Genomic DNA, 17,529 nt, shown 5'->3' on the forward strand with positions numbered 1-17,529 from the left:
TGTTGTTCCTCGTTCCTGCGGCAGCACACATCGCAGTGTGTGAAGCCGCAGGAGCGAGGAACATCTCCTTACCTGCCTCCACTGGCTATGCGGAAGGAAGGAGGTAGGCGGGATGTTTACGTCCCGCTCATCTCCGCCCCTCCGCTTCTATTGGCCACCTGCCATGTGACGTCGCTGTGACGCCGCACGACCCACCCCCTTAGGACGGAGGCGGGTCGCAGGGCAGGTAAGTGCGTGTCAAGCTGCCGTAGAGATAATGTACGGCAGCTATCACAAGATATCGCATCTGCGATGGGGGCGGGTACTATTGCGCTCGGCATCGCTACAATCAGCTAGCGATGTCGCAGCGTGCAAAGTACCCCTTACTCCAGACTCTGTTTGGCCTCTATGCAATGGTGTCTGTAAAAAGATGGACACTGTCGGACCACAGGCCAGATGTGAGGTCAAAGTGACTCACTCTGCCTCATTACAGTGAATTTTCCATTGGGAATTTTGGCTGAATCACATTTTTCAGAGGTTTAGGGTTTGTGCCCATGATCTGCACATGCTGTCTTCTGGACACAGCATGTCTTCTCCTGAGGAGATGCGAGTGTTTTCCACAGGAGACTGCAGCTGCCTGTGCCCATGATCAGGGTTTGTGGCACTGTGGACTTTTGCTCTGTTTTCCCCAGGGAGAACAGTGGCATCTCCGCAAGCATAAATTGACAGGATGGGAAGCCACGCCACATATCAGTTTATGCTGTGGAGAAAAGAAGCACAGCGGGCATGGGATTTCTACAAAGCCATCCACTGTGCTTGTACTGTACAATGTAGCGTTTTGGAAGCAGCAAAAATACGCTGCCTCCAAAAGGCTGCTAAGACTGATTGTGGGCACCCATTCTTACATGTAATCCTCGGAGTGCAGGATAAATACGAGCCGCGCCATACTGCGATATTTTAGAGGCAGAATGAACAAATCATTAATCGTTGAAGAATTGGCTTTATTTATTTATTATGCCATTCACCTTGCGGTATAAGTGATTAGGCGGCTTTATTCCTCAGGTCAGTACGATTACAGTGATACCAGATTTATATCATTTTTTTTGTTTGGCGACTATCATACAGAGGGATTTTTTCTGCATCACTGAATTTTGAAGGCTATAGTTCTTATGTTTCTGCCGACAGAGTCATGTGAGGGCTTGTTTTTTGCAGAATGAGTTGGATTTTTATTGGTACCACTTTGGGCCATATAATATTTTTTTATTGCTTTTTATTCCACTTTTTGTCAGGGATAATCATGAAGAAACAGCAACTCAGAAATATATATATTTTTTTACACCTTTCACCGTGGCATAAAAGTGATAAGACAGTTTTATTCTTCAGGTCAGTACAATTACAGCGATACCACGTTTATATAGCTTTTTTTTGTTTTGCCGCTTTTGTGCCATATAAACTATTTTATAGAAAAAAAAATGTTTTTTGCATTGCTGTATTCTGAGAGCTATAGCTTTTTTATTTTTTTTGCTCATGGAGCTGTACGGTGGCTTGTTTTTTGCTGGACAAGATGATGTCTTCAGCGGTAACATTTTCATTTATACAGTAGTATGACTTATTGATTGTGTTTTTCTCAGCTGTATGATGAAAAGACATTGTTTTTGCAAAGTTTATATTTAATTTTTTTACGGTGTTTACTGATTGGGTTAACTAGTGTGCCAATTGTAAAGATTGGCTTGTCATGGACGCAGCAATACCAAATGTGCGCGTGTGTACTTTTTTGTTTATTTTTCTTTTTTACATAAATATACTGTAAGATTTAGGGGGTTGGACGCGGACACCGTCCCTGGCTGTGAGGCTATGAGGGACGGGGCTCACCTGTCAGATAAGCGCACTGTGCCCCCGCGATTTCTAGGATGTACTGGTACATTCAAGGTCAGGAAGCATCTGAAAAATAGGATGTAAAAGTATGTCCAAGGTTGTGAAGGGGTTAAAAATATGTATATGAGATAAATTGCTTAAAGGTAACCTATCATGTACAAAAACACTATAACTGCAGACATGGGGCTAATCTACAGGTTAACAGCGTTATGACTCTGTGTGCCCATTGCACTGAGAACCCAGCTGTTGGGAGAAAATGAACTTTATTCCTCCTACCAGCCTCAGGCTTTCAGTCATTGAAGCAGGGCTGATGCAGTTTCTGTCAGTGCTCAGTGCATAGTGAGTGTCATCTATAACTATAACCATGTCACAGACGCTGACTGACAGCTGGCTGTACACTGGTGCAATGCAGAGCCAGCTGTCAGTCAGTGCCAGGTGTGCGGTTACAGATGCCGCTCACTATACAGTGAGTGATGACTGAAATCACGCCGGCCGTGCCTCTGTGACTGAAAGTCCGATGTTGCTGGGAGGAATAAAATTGATGCCCTCCTCGCAGCGGGGCTCACAGTGTGGTGTGGTGGTTGCATGGCTTCAGAATACTAATAACCTCATATGTGCAGGTTAATAGCTTTTTTTTTACATGACAGGTTCCCTTTAAGTCTGAATCATACTAAAAATCAATTACACTGTATAAAAAAAAACAATTAATGACAAATTAAATTATGCTTAGCTGTTCTGTATGTCAAAAGCAAATAAGTTGCACTCTCATGTATTATTGATAAAACCTGGAGAAACATTCTTCACTTTAGGTGACAACTACTGGTGTGGCTCAGTAAGGTGGAGCCTGGAGGCAGCTGACACTGGGCTGAGGGGGATGAGAGCTTTATTTTCTACTGAGACATTAGGACTCCTCTCAGCCCTTGACCATCACCTCTGGGATTCTAGCTAGCAAACATGCACTGCTGGGGCGACAACAGGTTCAGGCAACTGGGTCTTCCAGACAATGGAGAGGAGAATGTCACCTTCGCAGCACATGACTACTTTATAAGTCAGCTGGGGGTTCGGAAGGTGGCATGTGGAGGAAGGCATACACTTTTCCTCCAAGAAGATGGCATTGTTCTGTCTTGTGGTCAAAATAACTGTGGACAGCTGGGCAGGAAGACCAACACCAGCTCCTTAGGTAAGATCTGATGGTCCTTTATTATACTTAGGTGTTTACACATTTGTACACTTATTTTTTGCACTTTATATCCCTTGTGATGTAAGTTAAAATATTGGAATAAGTTGCCCTACAGTCTTCTGTGAATCCATATCAAGCTTGTCATAGACTGAGCCCTGCCATGGATGTCATATTTCCTCTGTATCTGTGTGATGCTGGTGGACAAACTAGTCATACAAGTTATTACTTCTTACTGTAGCACTGAAACAACACATTTCTTAAACATCTAAAAACACAAACCTTTTTTGTGGTTTTGCTGTGAAGTATTACATAAATATAATAGATAAAGTAATATTCACTTCTTTATAAAACATAACATGACTGAGATCCTGTATTGTAGGATATTCCACATAAGGAGAGTCTGGAAATCAAGTTTCATTTCTCTCCTTTTTCAGGTTGCCAAGTTTCACTTTCCTTTTATGTAGAAGACACAGATAACATTTTCACAGGGTGGAGGCTATGATTAGTGATGAGCGAGTACTAAAAAGCTCGGGTGCTCGAGGCTCGGGCCGAGCCTCCCAAGATACTCGTGTACTCGGCCCGAGCAACGAGCCCAATGTTATCCTATGGGAGACCCGAGTATTTTTGTGAAATGACCCCCGGCAGCATGTAGAAACCCTAAAAATGTCACAAAAGTCTCAGAAGAGTGCTCAAATGACATGGCAACAGCATGCGGAAGACCCCTTGAAGCATTTATCACTCAAAAATCACAGCTGTGAACAATTTTGTCCGCGTTTTACGCCATTTTTACGGACTCACCAGAAAACCTTGCAAAATGACCCCAAAACGAATTTTCATGGCGGAAATGTTAAGGGCACATACACAATAGTGAGATAGAGCTGGTGTATGTTACTTTTTGAGATTAATACATGAAAGATTTTACATAAACATTGTGTGGCACTCCGATGTCCAAAACGCACGTTTTGTGCTTTTTACTAGCGATGTCGGTCATTTTTTTTTTCATTCTATCTCCCGTCGGTCGGTCTCGCTCTGTCGGTCTCTCTCTGTCTTGTCTGTCCCCCTCTCACAGTCTGTCGGTCATTCTCCCCCTCTCTCTTACTCACCGTTCCCCGATCACTGCTGCGGCACTGCACGGCATTCACACTGCTCCGGCGGCTTTTCCTCTTTTGAAAAAGCCGGCCGCTCATTAATCAATCTCGTATTCTCTGCTTTCCTGCTTTTCGGCGCCTATGATTGGTTGCAGTGAGACACGCCCCCACTCTGAGTGACAGGTGTCACACTGCACCCAATCACAGCAGCCGGTGTGTGTGTGTATACTGTGCAGTGAAATAAATAATTAAATAATTAAAAAAAACGGCGTGCGGTCCCCCCCAATTTTAATACCAGCCAGATAAAGCCATACGGCTGAAGGCTGGTATTCTCAGGATGGGGAGCTCCACGTTATGGGGAGCCCCCCACCCTAACAATAACAGTCAGCAGCCGCCCAGAATTGCCGCATACATTATATGCGAGAGTTCTGGGACTGTACCCGGCTCTTCCCGATTTACCCTGGTGCGTTGGCAAATCGGGGTAATAAGGAGTTATTGGCAGCCCATAGCTGCCAATAAGTCCTAGATTAATCATGTCAGGCGTCTATGAGACACCCTCCATGATTAATCTGTAAATTACAGTAAATAAACACACACACCGGAAAAAATCCTTTATTAGAAATAAAAAACAATAACAAAGTCCCTCATCACCAATTTATTACCCACAACAAAGCCCTCCATGTCCGGTGTAATCCACGGTCCTCCAGCGTCGCGTCCAGCTCTGCTGCATGAAGGTGACAGGAGCTGCAGAATACACCGCCGCTCCGGTCAGCTTCACACAGCAACTGAGGAGAGTATAGCGATCAGCTGCTGTCACTGAGGTTACCTGGATCCAGCGGTGGATGCAGCGGTGGCCGCGGGTAACCTCAGTGACAGCAGCTGATCGCGCTACTCACCGCCGCTCCGGTCAGCTCCATGCACCAACTGAGGAGAGTATAGCGATCAGCTGCTGTCACTGAGGTTACCTGGATCCAGCGGTGGATGCAGCGGTGGCCGCGGGTAACCTCAGTGACAGCAGCTGATCGCGCTACTCACCGCCGCTCCGGTCAGCTCCATGCACCAACTGAGGTGAGTATAGCGATCAGCTGCTGTCACTGAGGTTAATCGCGGCCACCGCTGGATCCAGCGGTGGCCGCGAGTTACCTGACTGACAGCAGCTGATCGCGCTTCTCACCTCAGTTGCTGTGTGAAGCTGACCGGAGCGGCGGTGAGTAGCGCGATCAGCTGCTGTCACTGAGGTTACCCGCGGCCACCGCTGGATCCAGGTAACCTCAGTGACAGCTCAGCTGATCGCTATACTCACCTCACATTAGCTGCGTGGAGGTGACCGGAGCGGCGGTGTCTTCTGCTGCTCCTGTCACCTGCATGCAGCAGAGCTGGACGCGACGCTGGAGGACCGTGGATTACACCGGACATGGAGGGCTTTGTTGTGGGTAATAAATTGGTGATGAGGGACTTTGTTATTGTTTTTTATTTCTAATAAAGGATTTTTTCGGGTGTGTGTGTTTATTTACTGTAATTTACAGATTAATCATGGAGGGTGTCTCATAGACGCCTGACATGATTAATCTAGGACTTATTGGCAGCTATGGGCTGCCAATAACTCCTTATTACCCCGATTTGCCAACGCACCAGGGTAAATCGGGAAGAGCCGGGTACAGTCCCAGAACTGTCGCATATAATGTATGCGGCAATTCTGGGCGGCTGCTGACTGTTATTGTTAGGGTGGGGGGCTCCCCATAACGTGGAGCTCCCCATCCTGAGAATACCAGCCTGCAGCCGTATGGCTTTATCTGGCTGGTATTAAAATTGGGGGGACCGCACGCCGTTTTTTTTAATTATTTAGATATTTATTTTACTGCACAGTATAGACACGACCACCGGCTGCTGTGATTGGGTGCAGTGTGACACCTGTCACTCAGCGTGGGGGCGTGTCTCACTGCAACCAATCATAGGCGCCTGTGGGCGTGGAAAGCAGGGAATATGAGATGGCTGTGTACAGAGCACAGCGCGCCCGCCGGTATAAAGGCTCGGTCACGCTGTGCAGGCCGGCCAATCACTGCAATTCCACAACTAACAGGGCTGTGGCATTGCAGTGGTCTGCCAGCCAATCCCTGCATGAGGGCTGGCTCTCAAAAGAGCGCCAACATGCAGAAATGAAGACCACGAGTAAAGCACGAGTATTGCAAAATTACTCGGTACCCGCCGAGTAGCCCGAGTACAGTGATACTCGTGCGAGTACCGAGTAGTAACAAGCATACTCGCTCATCACTAGCTATGATACATAGCTCTCTATTTGCTCTCAATGTGGTATTTAATTATTAACCCATAAAGGAAAAGTTAATTTTTGGCAGTACAATATATATTCTCCCAGCACTTCAGCAGCTTTCATAATTTAATATTTGATTAATTATTTTTTTGTAGAATTAGTTGTAGAACTTTCAGGCACAATGATAGCTTGTTTCATTTATACATATTTTCAACTTTTTTTTTACATCTATTTGCTAGTCATTTAGATTTTTGCGCTTGGCTTTTTTCTTCCACTTATTCTAAGAATCATAAACTTATTTTCCATTGGCATAGTGGTATTAAGTTTTGTGGGATAAGATGTAGTTTTATATTAACCTGTTTTTATAAGGTTTTTAAGAGAAAGAGTAAGGGTATGTGCGCACCTAACATTTTTTGGTGGCATCAAAAACGCTGCGTTTCTGGCCGCTAAAACGCATAACGAATCAAAATAACGCATGGGTTTTTACCGCGAATTGGTGCGTTTTTGTTCGCTGCATTTTTATGCGTTTTTTTTTTATCTGTAAACAATGTCATTAAAGATTGGTGAAGAAAAAAAAAGATCTGATGTAATTTCCTTCTTCAATCTGTTCTTCTTTCTCCACTAGTGTATGTGTGTCGCCCAGGGAAGGGGGGTACTCTGTCCCGGGCAGTACTTATACTTGGGAATGTCACTCTGGTGGCCGTTGCCCTTACCCGTGCCCTGGGCCTCTTTTGTAAGGGTACTTTCACACTTGCGTTCAGCAGAGTCCGTCACTATGGAGAATAGCGCAGTCCGTTAACGCACTATAGACTTGTATGGACGACGCACTGTAACGCAAGTGTCAGCGTTGCATCTGCTGGACGACGCAGCGTCGTTATTTGATGCTGCGTCGAGCGGAAGAAACGCAGCATGTAACTTTTTTTGAGCAGCGCAATCCGTAGGATTTCACTGCGCATGCTCTTTTTTTTTTTTTTAAATCACAAACTTTATTTTGTCTCTCGGTGGCCGAACGTTCAGCTGAGAGCCCGCCTGCCGGCATGTGAGAGCGCTCAGCTGAGCGCCCGCCCGCCGGCATGTGAGAGTGCTCAGCTGAGTGCCCGGCCACTGGCTATTGAGAGCGATCAGCTGATCGTTCACAATAGTCTGCTGTAACCGTTGTCTTGTACGATCCGTAGCATCCATTGTGCCACTATATGCAACGCATCCGTTGCATCCGTCACACAACGCAATGCAACGGAAGCCGTCCAACGCAAGTGTGAAAGTAGTCTAAGGAGGGATATTTACAGGGGAGATAAGAGTTAATGTCATGTGACGCCACCTGCGGGTTGCGGTTAAAGGGAACCTGTCATCAGTTTTTTCCCTATTAAACCAAAAATATCCCCTTCTGCAGCGTCTGTGCTGCATTCTAGGAAGGTGCACCTTGTTGCTGGCCCCCCTTGCAGACCCCAAAAAGAACTTTATAAAATCTTACCGTTTTCCTATGCAAATGAGTTTGGTTGGCCAGATGGGCGGGCTCTAATTCGTCTCCTGTCTCCCCCCTCTTGCCGCTGTTCGCGTCCCCCAGGCATGATTTAAATGGATGACGCCGCCCCCCGTCTTCGTGCACGCTGCTCACCAGCGTCATCCTCATACCCGCCCATAATCTTGCGCCTGCGCAACTACATTATCGGCGCTCGCGCGAGAGAATCTTTATGCTCAGCCCCGCAATAGGGGCACAGCAAAATGCGCCTGCGCGAGACTCCAGCAGCGTGCACGAAGATGGGGGCGGCGTCATCCATTTAAATCATGCCTGGGTGACGACAAACTCCAGCAGCTTGCACGAAGACGGGGGCAGCATCATCCATTTAAATCATGCCTGGGTGATGGCGAACTCCAGCAGCGTGCACGAAGACGGGGGCGGCGTCATCCATTTAAATCATGCCTGGGTGATAGCGAACTCTAGCAGCGTGCACGAAGACTGGGGCAGCGTCATTTAAATCATGCCTGGGGGACACGAACAGCGTCAGGAGGGGAGACAGGAGACGAATTAGAGCCCGCCCATCTGGCCAACCAAACTAATTGCATAGGAAACGGTAATATTTTATAAAGTTCTTTTTGGAGTCTGCAAGGGTGGCCAGCAACAAGGTGCGCCTTCCTAGAATGCAGCCCAGGAGCTGCAGATGGTGATATTTTTGGTTTAATAGGGAAAAAACTGATGACAGGTTCCCTTTAAGGATGGAGAACTGCCACTGCTGAATGTGAGTATCATAGGAAATAAGGGGGCACCTTTCTCCTATTGGGATCACCACCAGCAACAATAGGCCATATCAAGAAAGAGAGAAAAAGAATTGCTGTATATAGGGATCAACCAATACGATTTTGTTCAAATCATCAAAAATGTATTTTATTGGCACAAATTTTATACATACAAAAATATCCACACAGAACAGTGAAAAATAGCAAATAAAAACATCTAAAAACAGTCAACGAACACCCCAATATATAGTTCCATGTTAGGAACCCAGCACCATGATCCTGAATGAAATTCCACTAGATGTACAAATCAATAATATTCACAGGCATAAATGCAGGACCTGTGTGCAAATTCACTGCAAACTCTATGCCATATAGTACTCTAGAGAATTGTACCCCATCTGGCACCACCATCAATAAATACAATAATAAGAACAAAATACTAGAAAAAGAAGGGGATGAAGATAACCTTATAATGAGGAAATCAATACACCCAGTTCAATAGTTAAATCAGGTAAGTCACAGACTATCCAGAATAATCCAGAAAGTCATCACCAAGATGTATTACCCCCTGCTAGAAGTCCCAAGTTTAAGGTGGTGTGAGGCCTCAGGATCGGCGCGAGTATGGGGTGTTTCCCCACGCGTATCGCCACTGGAGATGTGGCTTCCTCAAAGACCAAAAAAATGAATGTCCATTGCCACATATTAGAGATGGCCAGCATGAATTTTTAGTAAAGATAAAAAAACAACACACAGAAAAATATTTTTATTAGAAATAAAACACAACACAATTAGTGACTCCATCTTTATTGAAATAATAAACCCCCCCTCCGCTGTAGTCCTGGGTCGAGGGTCCCGCGATGTCCAATCTGGATCCAATATCATCTGATCGTTTGCTGGAAGGCAAAGCAGTCAGATGATGTGTCAGGTTCAAGGACCTGAATCACATGACACATCAGCTGATTGTATAAACGGCTTTTATACAATCAGCTGATGCATCAGTAGAAAAAAAACCCTACACACTTCTGTGCAGACTCCCGTCCGATCGCTCCAGGATGGGCGGTAAAAAGCCGGCTGTTCACTGCTGGACTTTAACTGTCAGCTGATGCTGTCAGGTGACCGCATCAGCTGATCATCGGCAGGTTTTGAAGCGATTGGATGTGTCCCGGGAGTCTTCAGACAGCCGGAGCAGGGGTGGCGATACCGAGAGAGGAACTGGGGGCGGACATGGTGCAGAACAGGAGGTGGGACCAGGGGTGGCGAGCTGGGAGCAGCCATGGCGCAGGACGGGAGCGGATATGGCGCCGGACAGGAGGTGGAAGCAGGGGTGACGGTACCGGGAGGATTCACTCTTCTGTGTTTACGAACACAAGGACTGCTGGGGGAGTACAATCCTCTTCCTGTACACGTGACTGTACTACCAACCCCTTCCATTTATAGCTGCGTTTTTAGTCATAGAAATGCAGCTATATTTGCAATTTGTGTTTTTCATTGCGTTTTTGAACATCTCATTGAACTCAATGGGTGAAAAACATAGTGAAAAACGCAGGAATAATTGACATGCTGCGTTTTTGTGGGCACCACAAAAACGCAGCTAAAAAAAACGCTGTGTGGAGACAGCAGAAATGAAAACTCATGGACTTTGCTGGTGAAGCAAAGTCATGTAGTTTTCTGAACAAAATCCAATCCTAAGAGCATACAGCTCGAAACGCGTACCATCTACTTCTTTCTATTTCCCATGGGGATTTTTATGCTATGCATATGATCTCTATCATCTTTTAATGGAATGTGAATAAAATCAAGTTTTATATTCTGGACGTAAGTGCTGGATCCTTCCTTTGTCCTTGGAGTTTCTTGGCCGGGCCGACCTTTTCCGTGCACCTGTCCCTCATTGGAGTCTCTACTAACCTGGGTGAGCTGAGTTTTTTCTTCTCTGTTTCCACTAAGCAAGTATATTGATCACAGACTGTAGATAACACAGGATCCACTATTCACAACTAGTTATCGTCATATTTCACACCCTTTTTTCACAATGACATCTGACAAGATCAGGGCATGCCTAGAAAGCTTTGTTCTAGAAATAAATGAGTCAGAACCTGTTCATTGCTGGCCTAGTCCATGTGACTGCTGAAAATGTATCTGTACCAGGAGACAGGAGACAGGAGAGGGCCCCTTTGCAAGAACAGTATATGGGCCATTTCCAGTTCAAGAACTCACCTTGATACACAATTATGGAGGTGAAAGCGGTCCCCCATTATCATTTGGATAACTGTGCAGACACCAATGGTATGTCTGCCTCTGATCTCTCCAGAATAAATATAAGCCTAATATAAGTCTAAGGAGCCAGGGTGAAAATAGCAAAATTTCTGATTTATTTTTTTATGCATTTAATATCAGAAAAGGATTTATTGTTTAAATCAAGTTTTATGATTTACCTTTTAATAGTGATTCATGGCATTGTTCATTACAGAGCAAATCTATTCCCTGGAAGCCCAGACAATTTTGGATGTGAGCTGTGGTTTTCACCATTCTGTTGCAATTTGTAATGAAGGCAACATATTCACCTGGGGTGAAGGATCACAAGGACAACTTGGATCAGGACAATTTCCTCCGCAATCTCCTATTCCTAGGTACAGTACAGTCTTGACCAGCTACTGTATTTGGTTCTTTTAATATTAGAGAGCAAGCAAAGCCTATAATGGTACTGTCCCTATACTTTGTTGGGGTGTTTACAGAATGTGTTCTTGCCGGTGATGCTCTTAAGTCCCTAAAGGACCCTGTTCCATTAATAATGGTATTTTCAGATATCTTGCCATAAAAGATGAGCGGATTGCTTTGCGCAACCCTGGTCCATGGCCCAGGTAAGTGCTCTTTGGCTGTGAACAAGAGCTACGCAAATTTCCTGACCTTCTAGGATACCGGCCTGGTTTTATGCTTGTCTTAGCCTTGTATTTCCTATGCTGGCTTGTTGTTTCCCATGCATGCCACACCACACAGATGGCGTCACACCAGGCTGGCAAGTCAAAAACAGCACCGAAGAAAGGTCATGAAATTGGCTCAAATGCCTGTCTCCGGCCAAAGAGCACTGACCTGGATTATGAACCGGAGTTGAGCGAAGCAATCCGCTCATCTCTGTCTGTCATACTTTTTTACATTGTAACTCACTAGGGTCTGTATCTCTAAGATAGTGCTAGGGTGTGAACCTGGGGAATAAATTTCATGAAACTCCTAACATAATATGAAAAAAATATGTTTCACTAATGACTGCCCTGTTTCTTCATAACATAGGAAGATTACTGGATTGTCCGACATAAGAATAATTCAGATCTCTTGTGGACACTTCCATACAGTCGCTCTTTCAGAAGGTAAATAATCACTGAGCTTGTAGCAATGCAAGATTACTAAATACTAGCAACTAGACCCTTTCTCTAGAATATGTAACTTTAGAACATGCTTTATTTTCCATTATGATTCTGTAGGTTCCTAGAGCCTGTTTTATGCATATCTTTTCCCAAGATGATCCTTCTAATAATAAAATGATCACGATACTCAGTCACTACAATACTTCCCTGGAGACTTGAGGCAAATACAAATTTAGAGAAGAATTCCATATCAAACCATCAAAGTTGGCCTCTATCTGGTGCTGGGAGTTTTCTGCGGATTACTTCATTAAAGCCATGGCATACTGAGATGTCTCCAACCTTAGCATGCAAAGTACTCTATTTGCTCCATTCCGTTGCATTTGTAAGGCCTCCATTATTGATGATTACTTTTTAATGTTGGATTAGACGTTTATGGTATTGTTGGCATTTTTTTTTTCAGATAGCAATGTTTTTTCTTGGGGAAAGAATGATGTCGGTCAACTGGGGCTGGGTAAACAGGTGCCTAACCAAGCAAGCCCTCAACTTGTGAAGTCTCTGAAGGGAGTTCCACTGGTTCAAGTCTCTGCAGGAGGCTCTCAGAGTTTTGCTCTGTCAATGTTAGGAATTGTGTTTGGATGGGGAAAGAATAATGCAGGGCAACTGGGACTTCAGAGCGATGCTTTAAAAGGTAGGTTGTGCTTATGGTCATCTGTATGAATACTTAGCTGAAAGAGTAACCTTTGTGTTTTTTTTCTTTTAATTAGCAGGTGTGTTTAAACCATATGCAATAAGTTCTTTGAGAGATAAAGATGTTATCTATATCAGTTGTGGAGATGAACACACGGCTGTATTAAGCAAGGTAATTACAATATTTTGTACTTGTGGTGCCCAACATGAGAATAGATACTGTAGTACCTGATGTGGTAAAAATAATGAGAGCATCCATACTCCTAGGATATTGAATTTTCCAGTAGTAATATATAGTAGAATAGGGTATGTTTAAATGTATACTGATCATAGAAAACTCTATTCATTATATTATATACTGTATTGTTCGGATTATAAAACGCGTTTTTCCTCCCAAAAATTTGGGAGGAAAATAAGAGTTGCGTCTTAAAATCTGAATATAGCTACCCGAAAAGTGGAAAATTGGCGCAAGGGGCTGTCTGCGTGGGTGGCCAGCTGCCGCTCTGTACGGGCGGCTCTCTGTGCGGCCGGCTGTCTGTGCGGGCAGCCGGGTGCTTCTCTATGCGGACAGCCAGGTGCCTCTCTGTGCGGCCGGCCAGCGGCTGCTTCTCTGTGCCAGCGGCCTACTGCCTCTTTGTTCCGGCGGCTGGCTTTCTCTCTGTGCCGGTGGTTGGCTGGCTGCCTCACTGTGCAGGAGGCTGGCTGCCTCTATGTACGGGCGACTGACTGGCTGTGCTGGCAACGGAAGCTGCGGTGGCTGGCTTGAAATGAGAGCTCCATCTGCGCATGCACCGCTCCGGGTACCATTTCTTTGAAGCCTGGACCGCCGACAGAGCATCTGGGACACCCGCCGCACCGGCCTGCTCCACACAGCCACTGCAGCTTCCGCTGCCAGCACAGACCCCCACCTCTGCCAGCACAGACCCCACCACTGCCAGCACAGACCCCACCACTGGGAGCACAAACCCCACCAGCACCGCTCTGCCTCCTGTGACTCAACTCCACCACCACTGCGGCCCCCCTCCAGTAAGAAAACACCGGAGTATAAGACGGACCCAATTTTTTTTATCTCTAAATTTGGGGTGCGTCTTATAAAGCGAAAAATACGGTATATAATCAGAATAACAAGTTTTTCTCCAGTCTCTATCCTTAGTAATACTTATCAAAAAGTGGGAAACAAACATAAATTATAGTAGTTATATATTTTTTTGTCTAACTAGAAAAATTATAGTTCCAAGCCTTCGGAGCACAGAGACATCTTCATCAGAAAAGTTTACAAATGAATGACTCTGACAAAAACACAACATGTAAAAGACGTTACAATAAAACATTTGGACATGGGGTGATTACTCTTAAAGGGAATCTGTCGCCACTGTGAACTTTTTAAACTGTTAATATGGGCATACAGGTTATAGAATGCTGAAAAATGTCATACCTGTGTCTCATGTCAGATGCCTTCTTGTCATCTGTTATCACTTTATGTAAATTAGCTCTTCATGGGGCTGATGTAGCCTGGAAGATAACTCCGCCTCTAGAAATTATTCTAAATGAAAGGGATGTTACAAGTGTGACACAAGTAACTGACACAGGGCAAGAAATATTTAATTTTTCTTCATTCAACACACATTTTTGCAGCTCCCTGAGCTGTGCTTCATTGCAACAATGTTGCAACACTGTCTGCCTGCAAACTGGAGGCGAAGCTGAGAGGCACCTTGTTTTGCCAAATTTTTAGGGTACTTTCACACTTGCGTTCAGTGCAACCCTCCGCTATGGAAAATAGCGCAGTTCGTTAATGGACTGCGCTATTCTCCATAGACTTGTATTGACGACGCACTGTGACGCAAGTGTCTGCGTTGCATCCACTGTCCGCCACTGAGTCGTTATTTTGACGCAGCGCCGGGCGGATGGAACGCTGCATGTAGCGTTTTTGGTGTCGTTAAAACAAAGCACCTTGGCGGATTCCGTTGGAATCCGCCATGGTGTCTAATATTTGTCTATGGTGGCGGAATCCGCCGCTTTGCGCTAAGCGGCGGAATCCGCTGATGGATTCCGTCACGTTCTACTGATCATGCTCAGCATGTCCAGCAGAACGATCTAAATCGTTTAAATTTTGAAAATGCCAGCCGGACTCTACCTAGCTCATCCCGAATTGCCCTGGTGTGGTGGCAATCGAGGTAATAAGGAGTTAATGGCAGCCCATAGCTGCCACTAAGTCCTAGGTTAATCATGGCAGGCATCTATGAGACACCCCCAATGATTAACCTGTAAGTGAAAGTAAATAAACACATACACCCGAAAAAATACTTTATTTGGAATAAAAGACAAAAAAACACCCTCTTTCACCACTTTATTAATCCCCAAATACCCCTGCAGGTCCGACATAATCCAAACGATTTACAATTGTTATATTCCCTCATAGTTGTAGCACCCAACTTTATTGAATACATGAATATTTATTGGGCATATGTGCACCCTGTTTTCTATGTATATAATCCAAACGAGGTCCCACAACGCTTTCAGCTCTGCAACATCAAAAGCTGACAGGAGCGGCCGTAGAACACCGCCGCTCTCTGTCAGCTCCACGCAGCAACTGAAGTGAGTCACGCTGTCAGCGGGGACGTCACTGAGGTAGTGTGTGCGGTGATGATGGGTGCGTTAGTGCCAGTATGTGTGTGGTGATGATGAGTGCGGTAGTGCCTGCATGTGTGCGGTGATGATGGGAGCGGTAGTGCCGGGGTGTGTGCGGTGATGATGATCGGGGCGGTAGTGCCGGAGTGTGTGCGGTGATGATGGGGATGGTAGTGCTGGTGTGTGCAGTGATGATGATAGGGGCGGTAGTACCGGTGTGTGCAGTGATGATGGGGGCGGTAGTGCCGATATGTGCAGTGATGATGATGGCGGTTGTGCCGGTGTGTGCAGTGATGATGATGGGGACGGTAGTGCCGGTGTGTGCAGTGATGATGATGGGGGCGGTAGTGCTGGTGTGTGCGGTGATGATGGGGGCTGTAGTGCCGATGTGTGCAGTGATGATGATGGGGGCGGTAGTGCCGGTGTGTGCAGTGATGATGATGGGGGCGGTAGTGCCAGTGTGTGCAGTGATGATGATTGGGGCGGTAGTGCCTGTATGTGTGCGGTGATGATGGGAGCGGTAGTGCCGGGGTGTGTGCGGTGATGATGTGAGCGGTAGTGCCGGGGTGTGTGCAGTGATGATGGAAGCGGTACTGCTGGGGTGTGTGTGGTAATGATGATGAGTGCGGTAGTGCCGGGGTGTGTGCGGTGATGATGGGAGCGGTAGTGCCGGGGTGTGTGCAGTGATGATGGAAGCGGTACTGCTGGGGTGTGTGTGGTGATGATGAGTGCGGTAGTGCCGGGGTGTGTGTGGTGATGATGATGGGGGTGGTAGTGCCGGGGTGTGTGCGGTGATGATGGGGATGGTAGTGCCGGTGTGTGTAGTGATGATGATGGGGGTGGTAGTGCCAGTGTGTGCAGTGATGATGGGGGGGTAGTGCCGATGTGTGCAGTGATGATGATGGGGGTGGTTGTGCCGGTGTGTGCAGTGATGATGATGGGGGCGGTAGTGCCGGGGTGTGTGCGGTGATGATGGGTGCGGTAATGCGGGGGGGGAGCGGTGCTGATGAGTGCGGTAGTGCCTGCGTGTGTGCGGTGATGATGGGAGTGGTAGTGCCCGGATGTGTGCAGTGATGATGGAGGCGGTAGTGCCGGGGTGTGTGCGGTGATGATGATGGGGGCGGTAGTGCCGGGGTGTGTGCGGTGATGATGGGGATGGTAGTGCCGGTGTGTGCAGTGATGATGATGGTAGTGCCAGTGTGTGCAGTGATGATGGGGGCGGTAGTGCCGATGTGTGCAGTGATGATGATGGGGGTGGTTGTGCCGGTGTGTGCAGTGATGATGATGGGGGCGGTAGTGCCTGTATGTATGCGGTGAAGATGGGAGCGGTAGTGCCGGGGTGTGTGCGGTGATGCTAGGGGGTGATAGTACCGGTATGTGTGCGGTGATGATGAGTGCGGTAGTGCCTGCATGTGTGCGGTGATGGGAGCAGTAGTGCTGGGGTGTGTGCGGTGATGATGGGGGCGGTAGTCCCGGTGTGTGCAGTGATGATGATGGGGGCGGTAGTGCCGGTGTGTGCAGTGATGATGATGGGGGCGGTAGTGCCTGTATGTGTGCGGTGATGATGGGAGTGGTAGTGCCGGGGTGTGTGCAGTAATGCTAGGGGTGGTAGTGCCGGTATGTGTGCGGTGATGATGAGTGCGGTAGTGCCTACATGTGTGCGGTGATGATGGGAGCGGTAGTGCTGGGGTGTGTGCGGTGATTATGGGAGCGGTAGTCCCGGTGTGTGCAGTGATGATGATGGGGGTGGTAGTGCCGGTGTGTGCGGTGATGATGGGGGCGGTAGTACTCTCTCACGGCTTAATGCAACGCGTTATTTCACAGGAATCCGTTGCCTTTATATCACACTATTTACAACGCATCCGTCACATGCGTCACACAACGCATTGTGATGGATGCCAAACGACGCAAGTGTGAAAGTACCCTAACACTAAGGTCCAGATACAGCTTTTAAAGAAGGCAATTAAATAATTTTATTATAAAGGTTAATATGAAATACACAATAAAAGAAAAAGTATGATATTGTGTACACTTCTTGTATATTCAAAATACAAAGGTTAAGTACTTACATCACCAAGGAGCTTTTGAACATCATCTGTTTGGAACATCAGTCAGAGAAGCATGACAAAGACAGTGTTAGGTTGACCTACTGGTCACAACTGTTGCCAGCGATGTCCAAATGCGGAGGGAGTCCCGGTAACCCCCCTGCTCTTTCCCAGTCTCAATGAA

General features: G+C 46.5%; 1 protein-coding gene across 1 annotated transcript in view; it reads left to right on the plus strand.

The window, feature by feature from the left end:
- The first annotated feature begins 2,729 nt into the window (after nt 1-2,729).
- LOC142312550 (putative E3 ubiquitin-protein ligase HERC6) overlaps nt 2,730-17,529 on the plus strand; it is a 149,536-nt gene continuing 134,736 nt past the window's right edge. The window contains exons 1-5 of the mRNA XM_075351539.1: nt 2,730-3,034; nt 11,094-11,253; nt 11,912-11,988; nt 12,446-12,673; nt 12,753-12,844. Coding sequence (XP_075207654.1) covers nt 2,809-3,034; nt 11,094-11,253; nt 11,912-11,988; nt 12,446-12,673; nt 12,753-12,844 — 783 coding nt within the window. The 5' untranslated portion in view covers nt 2,730-2,808. The remainder of the gene's footprint in view (nt 3,035-11,093; nt 11,254-11,911; nt 11,989-12,445; nt 12,674-12,752; nt 12,845-17,529) is intronic.

This window comes from Anomaloglossus baeobatrachus, chromosome 1, assembly GCF_048569485.1.
Source record: "Anomaloglossus baeobatrachus isolate aAnoBae1 chromosome 1, aAnoBae1.hap1, whole genome shotgun sequence".
Taxonomy (NCBI): Eukaryota; Metazoa; Chordata; class Amphibia; order Anura; family Aromobatidae; genus Anomaloglossus; species Anomaloglossus baeobatrachus.